Source organism: Jaculus jaculus, chromosome 8, assembly GCF_020740685.1.
Source record: "Jaculus jaculus isolate mJacJac1 chromosome 8, mJacJac1.mat.Y.cur, whole genome shotgun sequence".
NCBI classification, from domain to species: domain Eukaryota; kingdom Metazoa; phylum Chordata; class Mammalia; order Rodentia; family Dipodidae; genus Jaculus; species Jaculus jaculus.
This window is the reverse complement of record NC_059109.1, coordinates 118,410,906-118,424,613: the sequence shown is the minus strand read 5'-3', so window position 1 is coordinate 118,424,613 and position 13,708 is coordinate 118,410,906. Positions and strand designations below refer to the sequence as shown.

Sequence of the window (13,708 nt, the reverse complement as noted above, 5' to 3'; positions counted from 1 at the left end):
AGAGTACTAGTGACCCGTCATCGTGTCATTCCGTAAATATTTATTAAGGATGTGCTGAACACTAAGCACTCAGCTAGACGTGAGGTTCAGGTGATGAATAAAAACCGCGTCATGTGCTCTTAAAGGCAACAAAGGTCAGTGGGGGTGGGGGTCCATCCTGGACGAGAAAGGCAAGTCCAGGGTCTGGGGGTGCACCTGCTGAAGAGGAGTGTGGGGGAGGGCCCCCAGAGTCGAGACAGAAACACAAAAACATCTTTTCTATTTATTTATTCATGAGAGAGAGAGAGAGAGGGAGAAAGAGGAGAGAATGGGCATGCCAGGGCCTCCAGTCACTGCAAATGAACTAAAGACATCTGGCTTACATGGGTCCTGGGAGTTGAAACCTAGGTTCTTAGGCTTCACAGGCAAGTGCCTTAACTGCTGAGCCATCTCTCCAGCCTGAGACAGAAACGACTTTTCTTCTGAGAAGCTCTGGAGCTATGCTGCACATCTGGAATTTGCGACTGGCAGATCCAGCTGCGGCCGCCATTCTTCTTGTTCTCAAAGTCTCCTGTAGTGGACATTGGCGCCCAAGTACAGGAAGTCCTACGGGAAAAACGAGGTGGGAGGGGATGGGAAACACCTCCCTTCAAGCCTCTAGCCCCAGTGCTTGGGAGGATTTGGGGTTTGAGGACAGCCTAGGGTACCTAATGAGACAGAGAGAGGAAGAAAGGGAGAGAGGAAGGAGGAGAGGAAGAGGGAGAATCCTTTCTTCCAAAAAGATGCATCAGCCATGTGAAGCCTGCCTCACCTCGGGAAACACATTCTCTGCAGGAAACCAGGCCAGTGCATAAATCCCTAGTGTGTCTTGGTCCCCAAGGTCTCCGTAAAGCACAGCTCCCTTCTCCAAGGCGGTGATCTATCTCTCATTTTCCAAACTGCAGCTTCCCAGCAGTCCTCATAAATGTGTTTTGTGTCACCTAAATTTTCTCTCCTTGGCAACCCTGCCCCCCCGAATTTGTGAGCTTCTGGGTTTTTAGTCTCCTTCTTCTTACGTGCCCATCACCCAGAGGGCTGGGAACCTGGACTCAAGGCGCAGCTCAAGTCTTTCTATAGCGATCCAACCCCAGTCTTTGATGCTCAAACAAATGGCCACAGTTAACCCGAAAATTCTGATGACTGTGGTAACATTTAATAAATCTTCCAAGCATTTCCCAGGTGCAAACATCGAGCTAAATGTTTCCATACTGTCCTCTAACTTCCATAGAATCTTTATGAGGTTTGGGCAACACCCCCCCCTTTTTTTTTCAAGGTAGGGTTTTGCTCTAGCCCAGGCTGATCAGAAATTCACTGTGTATTCTCAGGGTGGCCTTGAACTCTTGCTGATCCTCCTATCTCTGCCTCCCAAGTGTGGGGAATAAAGGCGTATGCCACCATGCCCAACCATTTAAAAAAAATTTAAAGATTAGTTTATTATTTAGTGTTTATTTATGTTATTTATGCTTGGGGAAGGGTGGGTTCTTCTTTAATTCTGCTGCCTCAGCCTTCCATGTGCTGGGTTAAAGAAGTGAGGCACCATGCCCTGTTCTTATTTCATTTTCTGAGACAAGGTCTCACTCTGTAGCTTAGGTTGGCCAGGAACTCACTATGTATTCCAAGGTGGCCTTAAACTCCGAGCAAGTGTCCTGCCTCTCTTTCGTTCTCTCTCGCTCTCCTCTCTCTCCCTTTATATATGTATGTGCTGAACCCCATTTAACAGACGGGAGAACTGAGGCCAGCTGTGGTCATTCAGTCTCTGAGGTCCACTTGCGAGCATTCAGCAGTGGCTGTGTTCTCAGTCTTCAGAGGCCCCACCAGGCTTTGGGGGTTTACCTGTCAAATCTAGCAGCTGGCAGTGTTTCCCTGTTGCCAACTACTTGCCCCACCCCGCCCTCCTTTCATAGTTATTACTTCCTGTATTCTGGCCACTGACCAGGCAAGAGACAGCATCTCCAGTGATGCTATTCCAGAAAGACAGCTGAAACCCAGGGTGCAGCTAGACCATAGAAGTGTGTAGCTAGAGCAGTAGTTAGGAGAGCTAAAATAATAATAATAATAACAACAACAACAACAACAAGGCAGATTTCTTGGTAACTACGGTTTCCTCTGCCGAAGCGAACTCTTCATCACTATCATTGGGAAGTGGAAGGTATATAGCTAAAGAATAATGTTTTTTTTTTTTTTTTTAAACAGGGGGAAAAAAAAAACAGACCTTAAATGAATGTTAGCAATGCAAGTGTCCAAAACTTTTAAGAAAAACTTAGGGAAGGAAAAACTCAAAACCAAACACCAAACAAAGCAAACCTAAAATCCCCAAAGGACTGGAGAGAAGTCTATCAAAATCCAACGAGGCTTTTTGTACAGCAATGAGCCTACAGACACTTTCCAGAGATGTGTATAAGACATAGAACTCGTTTAAGATGAGGGGCCCCCAAACATGCATCTGAGGTACTGCTCTTCCATCTAAGAATGAAGGAAAGCAGGGTTGTAGCTCAGGGGTAGCTCGTGTGAAGCCTGAGATTACACACACACACACACACACACACACACACACACACACACACACACACGGGGGGGGGGGGGACTTTCCAACAGCTTTCAGAACCTGACCTGTTGGCCAGGCCAAGACATGAAGCATTTTCATAATGAGATGGCCTTAAGGTCCCCAAACACTCTACTGTGAAGCCCACGCTGTGTCAAATACTTCCTGCCCCTAGTGATGTCCCTTGTAAAGGACACACAGAGGGCTTCCTGGCATATTGTAATGAGCTTTCCCAGCTGCAGGGCTGGCCCGGGCCCATCCACTGAGTAAGGGCCTCCAAACCTGGCGGGCTGACCAATTCCCACTCCCCTGACCCCCAGAGCCCCTCTGAACCCACTGACCTTGTGGAACTGGAGAACAAGGTCGTAGAGCTCAATCCGCTTTGGCAGAGGGAGGGGGAAGCCTTTGGCCAGGTCATCTGTAGGGTGAAAGCATCACAGAAGACGTGTTAACTCGTAGTGGCAGATGCGTTTTCACCGAAGGACCTGCTCTCTGCAAACTATGAATGACGTCCCCCTCCTCAGTGATTGCCAAAGACTGTGAGGTGGGTGTGATGACCATCCCCATGTTGCGGAGAAGAAAACCATGGCATTAATGGCCAAGTAAGTTGTCCTGTGTCTCACAGCCAGTATGTGGCATGGCTGGGATTTGAACCCAGGAAGTCTGATAGCCTACGCCATCAGCCATGGAATGGAGAATGAAGTGTGTGCAGGTGTGGTAGCAGAGACGCATGATGAGGGGTGGTGAGTGCCTACTCTCTGCATTCTACCTGCTGTCTGTTGCAGTCCCATGAAGCAGCATGCCACGGGACCAGGCTTATGCTTTATTTATTTATTTATTTTTCTTTTGAGGCAGGGTCTCACTTTAGCCCAGGCTGACCTGGAATTCACTCCAGTCTCAGGGTGGCCTCAACCTCACAGCGATCCTCCTACCTCTGCCTCCCGAGTGCTGGGATTAAAGGCGTGTGCCACCATGCCCGGCCTTTATGCTTTAATTTTTTTTGCATGTGTGTGTGAATGTGTTTGTGCACGTGTGTGCACAGGTGCATGTGAAGGCCAGAGGACAACCTCAGGGATCATCCTCAGGACCACCAACCCCCTCCTTTGACAGGTTTTTATTTATTTATTTATTTTGGTTTTTCAAGGTAGGGTCTTGCTCTAGTCCAGGCTGACCTGGAATTCACTATGTAGTCTCAGGATGACCTCACACTCATGAAGATCCTTCTACCTCTGCCCCCCCCCCCCGAGTACTGGGATTAAAGGCGTGTGCCACCACTGGGCTTGACAGGTTCTTTAGAAATTTTTTTTTTTCAGTTTTAAGAGAGAGAATTAGTGCACCAGGGCCTCAGCTGCTGAAATCGAACTCCTGATGCTTGCGCCACCTAATGGCCATGTGTGGCCTTGCTCTTGCCTCACCTTTGTGCGCCTGGCTGGGTGGGATCTGGAGAGTTGAACATGGATCCTTAGGCTTCACAGGCATGCACCTTAACTAGTAAGTCATCTCTCCAGCTCCTTGACAGGTTCTTTCACTGGCTTGGAGCTCAACAATGCTAGACTGGCTGGCCTGCGTGCCCCAGGGATCCTCCTCTCTCCATCTCCTTAGTACTGGGATTACAGGTGCACACCTCCACACCCAGCATTTTTGGCATCTTTATGTGGACACTGGGGATCAAACTCAGCTCTTCATGCTTGACATCTCCCAGCTCCTGGGCTTTTGTTTATTTATTTATTATTATTATTTTTTAAAAATATTTTTGTTCATTATTTATTTATTTATTTGAGAGCGGCAGACACAGAGAGAAAGACAGATACAGAGAGAGAGAGAGAATGGGCGCGCCACGGCTTCCAGCCACTGCAAACAAACTCCAGACGCGTGCGCCCCCTTGTGCATCTGGCTAACGTGGGACCTGAGGAACCAAGCCTCAAGCCGGGGTCCTTAGGCTTCACAGGCAAGTGCTTAACCGCTAAGCCATCTCACCAGCCCCTATTTATTATTATTTTTATTTGAGAGTGACAGAGAGAGAGAGAGGTGGGAGCTGGAGGGGGGGCTCCAGCCACTGGAAACGAACTCCACATGCAGGAGCCACCATGTGCATCTGGCTTATGTGGGGCCTGAAGAATCGAACCTGGGTCCTTAGGCTTCACAGGCAAGCACTTTAACTGCTAAGGTATCCCTCCAGCCCTGGGCTTTTGCTTTTGATGAGAGCTGGGCGGCTGACTGGGAAATGGGCAGTCAAGGTGGCTTTCTGGTACCCTCTGCCACTCCGTGGTTCTTGGTCTTTCACCTGTCCCTTCGGGAAGTGGGGTTACTACGTTTGTGAGTCTCTATGTGCCCCTTACAAAGAGGCTTACTGTGTATCCAAGAGCTGTACAAGTCCCAGCCACCACTGGAGCCTTGAGGGACCTGAGCCCAGCTTCAACATCCCATCCCACAGAAAGGCCACCGAGAAGTGAGTTGTCCACAGTCACTCCGTCCCCAGGAGAGCCGTGGCCACTCCTGACCTGGGCATCTCCAGAGCCATTCTTACCGTTGACTTCCGGGTAGACAGTGTTGAGAAGGAAGTGGTTGAGGAACGCTTGAAATAGCTCCACCTGGTGGAGAGAAGGAGAGTTGCACCACGACCATGCAGCCAATTTGTCCCCCCCAATAAAGTCACCTGGTGGTGGGGGGGCACTTCTGCATATTGACATGGAAAAAGCTTGAGAAAAGTGAAGTATACACAGATACCTGCATTTTACTATTATTTTAAGAGCTAAGATCATTTTGAGGGATGTATGCAAACCTTTTGAAGGTCACACACCCAAGAAATGTGCAAGAAACATCAAGGTTTGACTTAGCCCTCAACTGCATTGCTGGTGCTTACTTTTTCCCACAGGGAAAATGTTTTCCTAACTTGTGTAATTTTCCAAAAACAGAGGAGGGCAGATTTCGACCCTAGCAATACCATGAACCTCTCAAGAGTATAAGACAGGGCTGGAGGGATGGCTTAGCACTTAAGGTGTTTTCCTGCAAAGCCAAAGGACACAGGTTCGATTCCCCAGGACCCATGTAAGCCAGATACACAAGATGGCCCTCCTCTGTTTCCAGTTCCTATCATAGATGCCATGGTACCTAATTCTTAGTTAACTGGTACCCTAATCCCATCATAAATACAAACATCCTTAATTCACTGGCACCCCAATCATGTCACAAATACAAACAATAACTTACATTGAATGTTCCGACTTTGGATTCTATCATTTCCAATTGTACCCTGTAAGAAATCAGAGATTCACAGGGGTGGGCATTATACCTGGGGTTGGGGGAAGCCTAAGCACAGGGGGGGTCCCCAGGAAGGAAGAGGAACTGGCACAATGGGGGCAATGGAGGATTGAAAAGATGAGCAATGAGAGGCTGGAGAGATGGCTCAGTGGTTAAGGTGCTTGTCTGCAAACTCTCAGGGTCCAGTACCCATGTAACAGCCAGATGCACAAGGTGTCACATGCATCTGGAGTTCGTTTACAGTGGCTGGAGGCCCTGGCATGTCTGTATTCTCTCTCTCTCATAAATACATAACAAGTTTAAAAAAATAAGCAATGAAAAACAATGACATCAGAAGACTGACCAGAGGGTTAGTGGGGAGTTATAAGAGCTCAATTTTTAGGAACTGGGGAGATGGCTTAGTGGTTAGAGTTACGCTTAATTCCTCAGCACCCATGTAAAGCCAGATGCAAAACGTGGCACCTGTATCTGCGTTCCTTTGCAGCAGCAAGGCACCCTGGCACGTGCATACAACATGCAGGGCGAATAAATGAAAAAGTAAGAAAGAGTTCATTCTTTAACTTTTCATGATGTTAATACAGCTGATATATAAAATTTGTGAATTAAGAAAAAGCAGTGTTGGTGTATTATTTAGAATTTAGAAATATGTAGGGCAATCGAACAAAAGAATTAAGCAAAAAAAAAAAAAAAGAATTAAGCCAACTGGGGTGACATTTACAATTCCTTCCCAAGTGGTGGGCTTTTTTTTTAAAAAAATTGTTTATTTTTACTTATTTATTTATTTAAGAGCAACAGACAGAGAGAGAAAGAGGCAGAGAGAGAGAGAGAGAGAGAGAGAGAGAGAGAGAGAGAGAGAGAGAGAGAATGGGTGCGCCAGGGCCTCCAGCCACTGCAAACGAACTCCAGACTCCAGACACACGTGCCCCCTTGTGCATCTGGCTAACGTGGGACCTGGGGAACCGAGCCTCGAACCGGGGTCCTTAGGCTTCACAGGCAAGCGCTTAACCGCTAAGCCATCTCTCCAGGCCCAAGTGGTGGACTCTTGACCCCAGGTACACAGTCCCACAAGGGCAGGAGGCTGACTTACTTTTCTGGGTTCAGGAAGCCGGTAATCTTGCTGTTATTGAAGTTTAACGTGATAGATACAGTAGTGTTCTGGAAAAGACAGTAGAAAGAAACAGGCTTAAATGACAGTAATTGCCTTGACAGGGGTGGAGACGAGTTGTATCCATGGGCTCCCACCGATCAGCTCAGTGAGTTAGTGCAAGAAATTTCCCCATTGGATTGCAGATTCCCACAACACTCACTGTAGGTTGTAGAGTAAATGTCTGCACCTGGACTGGGACGTTTCTGCTTGAAATTGCTGACTGCCACAGCAGCTAAAACTCTGAACAGACTACCAAGAGGTGGCCTAGGGTGCGAAGCCCCGGACAGCTCTTAAAAGGCCTCATCGCTAGCTATCTCGAAACCCAATTCAGTGCTAGTAATAATAATAAATTATACTTTATTTTTAAAAAGAAGTGTGATATTAACAGTCACACTCTGAAATTGGCAGATATGCCCTTCCAGAGCCTGAAACAAGACAGTAAATTCTCCACACAGTGCCCAGGGCCCCCAAAGGACTCTGAAACCTGTCCCCATTAGACGGAGGCCATCACAAAGGAAAAACACTGTCAGTACGCCGTGCAGAGGGTGTTGAGAGCAGGAAATGGTTCTGCAGGGGAGCCGTGAGAACAAGAAAAGAAGGGAGGAGGTTCTCAGGGGTTAGGAGGAGAAATGGAGAAGAGAAGTTTCTTTCTCCCTCTCGCCCTCCATTGTCCTGATGGTGCCTCCCGTTGGCTGATGAAGCTGGAAGTCGTGGAGCAAAGGAACCTGGGAAATGTAGTCTCCATGGGTCAGCTACCAAGCCGCACTAACCGGACAAAGACCCTTGGGCTTTCTTCCCCACGGCAGCCCTGACAGAGAGGGAGATACGTACGTTAATCAAATCTGTAAAACAGCTACATAAATCCTGTGAACTAAAGTTCCTGAAAAGGAGCTGACCCTACTCTGGTAGAGAGATGGAATATTACAGGTTCAAGTTTGGTGCTATTATTATTATTTTTACCCCACCTTTAATAGCCATTCATTGCTCACCTGTGTTCAACATCACATCCTTATGATTATCAGGTGAAACCTTCTGCACTGTACTAATAAATCACTAGCTCCCACCAACCCAAGGCTAAGAATGCCATCATCAGAACATCTGAGGCCTGTGACAGAGATGTCCCTGCTTTGCTGTAACTTGCCTACCTGATGTTTACCAAGTGTGTGTATGTGTACACACACACACACACACACACACACACACACACACACACACATTTGTTGTTGTTGTATCGAGGTAGAATCTCATTCTAGTCCAGTCTGACCTGGAACTCACTGTGTAGTCTCAGGGTGGTCTTGAACTTGTGGAGATCCACCTACCTCTGACTCCCAAGTGCTGGAATTAAAGGCGTGCACCACCATGCCTGGCTATTTTGATTTTATTGAGGTAGGGTCTCACACTGGCCCAGGCTGACCTGGAATTCACTATGTAGTCTCAGGCTGGCCTTGAACTCATGGCGATCCTCCTACCTCTGTCTCCCGAGTGCTGGGATTAAAGATGTGTGCTGTCACGCCCAGCTCAACCACCAGTACACACACACACACACACACACACACATATTTTTGGTTTTTCGAGATAGGGTCTCACTCTGGCCCAGGCTGACCTGGAATTCACTATGTAGTCTCAGGGTGGCCTCGAACTCATGGAGATTCTCCTACCTCTAGCCACCAGTATATTTGAACAGTGTTTTGACTTATGACTTTCTTTGTTCTGTTACTGAGAAACCACCATGAGACTGTTAGTTACCATGTCAGAACATGGAGTTCAAATCTGTGTTTCCAGGCTACTATCAGTCATATTTGGCTCTAGAACAATCTATATCTTATTCCCTTTGAGGTGAGAGCTGTGTTTTTCCTATTAATAATACCTGAGTAATAAACACAGCGAAGAAAAATAAGAGTGTGTTACAAATTAAAAAAATATATATCAAAAGGTACGATAGTGTGTTGATTTGAATTAGGTGTCCCCCATAAACTCATGTGTCCTGAATGCCTTGTCCCCTGCTGATGGTTAACCTGGGAGGTGGAGCCCTGCTGGAGGAGGTGTGGTGTTGGGGGCCAGCTTTAGGATGTTACAGCCAGCTCCCTGTCGCCAGAGCTCTGCTCACTGTCCTGCTGCTGTTGTCCACCTGCTGTGGCAGAGGTGACGTCCAGCCTCTGCTCATGCCACGCTCTCCCCTGCCACCACGGCACTTCCCCTGAAGACTGTGAGCCCACATAGACAACTTTCCTCCATCCGCTGCTCTTAGGTCAGGTGCTTTGTCCCAGCCACAAGAAGGCAACCACAGCAGAGAGACTGGTGATACGAATAATCAAGAAGGGCCTCTTTGAGGCTGCGACATTTCAGTTGAGACCGAGGAGCTGGCCAGTGGAGAGCGGGGAGAGAGCGCGCAGGAAGAGGAAGGGCATATGCACAACTCAGGTTTACCACAGCAAGCCGGAAGATGGACTCGCGGTCGGAGTCAGACAGGAGCACAAAGCCCTCGATTTCCATCTTGGGGGCCAAGGACAGACTTCCAGGACTGACATCCAGGAGGGGGGCGTAGACCACTTTTCCCTGGAGCTCCAGGTTCATGTTGGGGTACAGTCTGGCTATCTAAGGGCAGAATGTGGAGATCATGTCAGAAGAAGAAAATAGCCATACCCGGCTCTCTCTCTCTTAACAGCGGAGCTGGCCCTCTGTGTGGACAGCCTGCATCACCCGCGTTGTGGCTGCGTTCTATTCCGCTGTGCATGGGAGGGGTGCCGAAACAGATCCGGCTTAGTGCACATTAACTTGTCCCCAAGGTTTTTGCCACGACAGTGGCCACCCTCAGCAGCCTTGATTATTTTTGGAAAAGCTTTCTAAGAGGTGAATTGCTGGCTCAAGGGCAAGTGAATTTTAAAGAATTTTTTTTTTTTTTTTTTGGTTTTCTGATGTAGGGTCTCAGTCTGGCCCCCAGGTTGACCTGGAATTCACTATGTAGTCTTAGGGTGGCCTCGAACTCACAGCGATCCTCCTACCTCTCCTTTCTAAAATATTTTATTTTTTGTTTACTTGAGAGGGAGAGAGAGAGAGAGAGGGAGGGAGAATAGGCACATCAGGGCCTCCAACCACTGCAAATGAACTCCAGATGGGTGCGCCCCCTTGTGCTTCTGGCTTACGTGGGTCCTGGGGAATTGAACCTGGGCCCTTTGACTTTGCAGGCAAGCGCCTTAACCACCAAGCCATTTCTCCATCCCAGAGGATTTTTTTTTTCTTGTCTTCAGATATTCACTAAGTCATTCTCTAGAAGTGTTTTGTTTCTTGGCCCAGCCCTCCAGATGGATGGGAGCTATCATGTCTGGGATGTGTGTGTGTGTTCCCAGAAATCATGCCTGTGATGTGTGCTCCCAGAAATCGTGTCTGTGATGTGTGTTCCCAGAAATTGTGCCTGGGATGTGTGCTCCCAGAAATCGTGTCTGTGATGTGTGTTCCCAGAAATCGTGCCTGGGATGTGTGCTCCCAGAAATCGTGCCTGGGATGTGTGCTCCTGCCACAAGCCAGTGCTGTGGAAACCAGACACAAACACGTCTCACTCTTTCGAAAAGGGTTCACATCTTTGTTAACTAAGGCAGGCACAGAAGTTAACTTGGGGCAAGATTGTTCCTCTCTCAGGGGAAGGAAGTTGGGAGAACATACTCCCACGACCCTTTGGTTCTATGAATCTGAGGAGGAGGAGGAAGACTACTTTTCTGAGAAGGGAACAGTGGAGGCTTTGCAGGGAGGTCCTGATGCAGGCAGGAAGGACGGGGAAGTTTCTTCTCTTTCAGGAACAAAAGGATGTTGGCGCCAGGGTGTGGCCAAGGGCACTTCAAAACCAGCTGGGACAACATGGTGGCTGCCAGCTGGGCCTATACAGGAGGCGCCTATAGCACAGACGTGAACTTTAAATTCTTTCTCACCCTTCTAATCCCTGCCAGTCACCACCACCTGGCTGAGCTGCATGACGGAGGACCCAGTGGGTTGGGAGAGGACTGAGGGGCGGTGGGGGGGGGTGTCAAATGAGATGACACACATGAAGGGTAGGTGATGGTGGCGACAGAGCTACCAGGTTAAGTCACTGTGACGCTGATATTGCAAGTGAGCTGGGGTCTTGGCTCAGTGGTTAAAGCATTTGCCCAGAAGCCATTGCCCCAGCCCCGGCTATTGGCCCCCGGCATTAATGTTTATACTTATTTATTTTTTAAAAATTTTATTCATTTATTTATTAGAGAGAGAGAGAAGGGACATGCCAGGGTCTTTATTGCTGCAAATAAATTCCAGACACATGCGCCGCCTCTTGCCTCTGGCTTATGTGGGTCCTGAGGAATCGAACCCGTATCCTTTTGGCTTTGCAGGCAGGCGCCTTAGCTGCTTAGCCATCTCTCCAGCCCTTAATTTGGTCATGTTCATGGGCGTTATACCATCATCACTGCTTAGGATTCACCAAAACCAGACTGGACAACCTGGAGGGCCCCTTAGATGTGGGGCTCAGGCCTCTGCTGCTAGAGACTTGAAGGGACCCCCCCTCAACCACCTCCACTACCAAGCCTGCAGATCTGTGGCCTGCCTTGGGTCTCGCCACTAGTCTTGAACTCTGGGTCGAGCGGACAGGGTTTCAGGTTAACCCTTGCCACGCTGGAGGCTTGTTCTGCACCCCGGGAGGGCCTTACCTTGGGGGCGAACGTGCGGAAGGCCTTGGTGTTCAGGCGGATGTTAGAGTCAGGCGGCATCTGCGGCAGAGAGACACAGAGGCTTCAGGGAGCTCCCACCCGAGCTCTACGGGGAAGGGGGAGCGCAGAGGTCAGGACTCTAGCTTCCTACCACTAGGTTACCTTGGCAACTATGATACTTGTGGTGGTTTGATCCAGGCGTCCCCCATAAACTTAGGTGTTCGGAATGCTAGGCTTCCAGCTGATGGAGATTTGGGAATTAACTTCTCTAGGAGGCAGTGTATTGTTGGGGCTGGCTTATGGGTGTTATGGCCAGTGTCCCCTTGCCAGTGTGTGGCACACACCCCTGTTGCTGTTGTCCACCTTACGTTGGCCGGGGGGCGATGTCCACCCTCTGCTCGTGCCATCGTTTTCCCCTGCCATCATGGAGCTTCCCCTCAAGTCTGTAAGCCAAAATAAACCTTCCTCCAACCCCCAAAACTGCTCTTGGTCGGGTGATTTCTGCCAGTAATGCGAACCTCACTACAACACTACTTTGTCCTGTACTGATTCCAAGCAGAGCCTTGAGCCCCCTCACCCAGGGTTTGGCTGTGATCCTGAGGGTGTCCAAGGCTGAGATTTTCAGTTGCCCAAAGTTCCAGAATTGTCACTGTGAACTCAGGCCAGCCCTCCCACCCGCTCCCTCAGGGCCCATCACACTGGCAGTGCTGGCTGAGAAGGGGCGGGGGATGCACAGGTGCCCACACGGGGAAAAGGCCTGTGGGGACACGATGGGAATGAGCCCTAGGACAAATCTGTCACCAGATGGACCCTGATTTATGCCAAGGTGATCACGCTGTGTCCACCATCTTGACATTGTTCGTGGACCTCAGCGTTCATGAAGTGCAGATGAGGAACGATCCTTTGAACTCCAGAAACCCTGAAGGAACTGGAGAGAGTGTGGAGGTGTGATTCACCATGACGTCTGCAGAACCCCACTGGAGGCAGTTCACGTCTGGGAGATCCTCGATCCTTCCTTTCTCTTGGAACCACTACATTCTGCACCTGTTTCACGTTGGCTATAGGGAAGCTTCCAGACAGACTTGTGATTTAAAAAGAAATGAGTTGGGCTGGAGAGATAGCTTAGCGGTTAAGCGCTTGCCTGTGAAGCCTAAGGACCCCGGTTCGAGGCTCAGTTCCCCAGGTCCCACGTTAGCCAGATGTACAAGGGGGCGCACGCGTCTGGAGTTCGTTTGCAGAGGCTGGAAGCCCTGGCGCGCCCATTCTCTCTCTTTCCCTCTATCTGTCTTTCTCTCTGTGTCTGTCGCTCTCAAATTAAAAAAAAAAAAAAAATGAGTTTACAAGCCTAGTGTACTCATAATTGTTTTTTTTTTTGTTTGTTTGTTTTTGTTTTTAGTTTTTTGAGATAGGGTCTCACTCTAGCCCAGGCTGACCTGTAATTCACTATGTAGTCTCAGGATGGCTTTGAACTCATGGTGATCCTCCTACCTCTGCCTCCCATGTGCTGGGATTAAAGGTGTGTATGGCCACGTCTGGCTCTGAGCTTTACTTTTAAAGTATTTTATTTATTTCTATATGAGAGAAAGGGAAAGAGAGAGAGAGAGAATGGGCATGGCAATGAACCCAGGCTGGCAGACGTTGCAAAAAACCAAACCAAAACAAAACAAAAATCACCTTTAACCACTTAGCCATCTCCCCAGTCTGGGATTTACTTTTCACTTGGTCTTTATTTCCTTTTCTTTATTTTTATTTATTTATCAGAGAAAGGGGGAGAGGGAGAGGTAGAGAGAGAGAGACAGAATGGATGCACCAGGGCCTCCAGCTACTGCAAATGAACTCCAGACATGTGCGCCCCCTTGTGCATCTGGCTAACGTGGGTCTGGGGAATCTAACCTGGGTCCTTTGGCTTTGCAGGCAAGTGCCTTAATTGCTAAGCCATCCTTCCAGCCCTTTTCTTCCTTTTCTATGTAACTTTATATATATTTATCAGAGTAGCTTAGTATCTTGTCTCATTCACTAAACTTCTTTTGATAGGCCTGTATTTGTTATTAAGATTGGAGGAAAATA

The 13,708-nt window shown here is 48.6% G+C and overlaps 1 protein-coding gene across 1 annotated transcript in view; it reads right to left on the bottom strand.

Moving 5' to 3' along the window:
- Nucleotides 1-338: 338 nt before the first annotated feature.
- The window catches only part of LOC101601357 (lipopolysaccharide binding protein), a 32,854-nt gene continuing 19,484 nt past the window's right edge, over nt 339-13,708 (bottom strand). The window contains exons 9-15 of the mRNA XM_004666634.3: nt 11,642-11,701; nt 9,396-9,563; nt 6,909-6,976; nt 5,771-5,813; nt 5,088-5,151; nt 2,902-2,978; nt 339-585 (exon numbers count right to left, since the gene is read on the bottom strand). Coding sequence (XP_004666691.3) covers nt 541-585; nt 2,902-2,978; nt 5,088-5,151; nt 5,771-5,813; nt 6,909-6,976; nt 9,396-9,563; nt 11,642-11,701 — 525 coding nt within the window. The 3' untranslated portion in view covers nt 339-540. The remainder of the gene's footprint in view (nt 586-2,901; nt 2,979-5,087; nt 5,152-5,770; nt 5,814-6,908; nt 6,977-9,395; nt 9,564-11,641; nt 11,702-13,708) is intronic.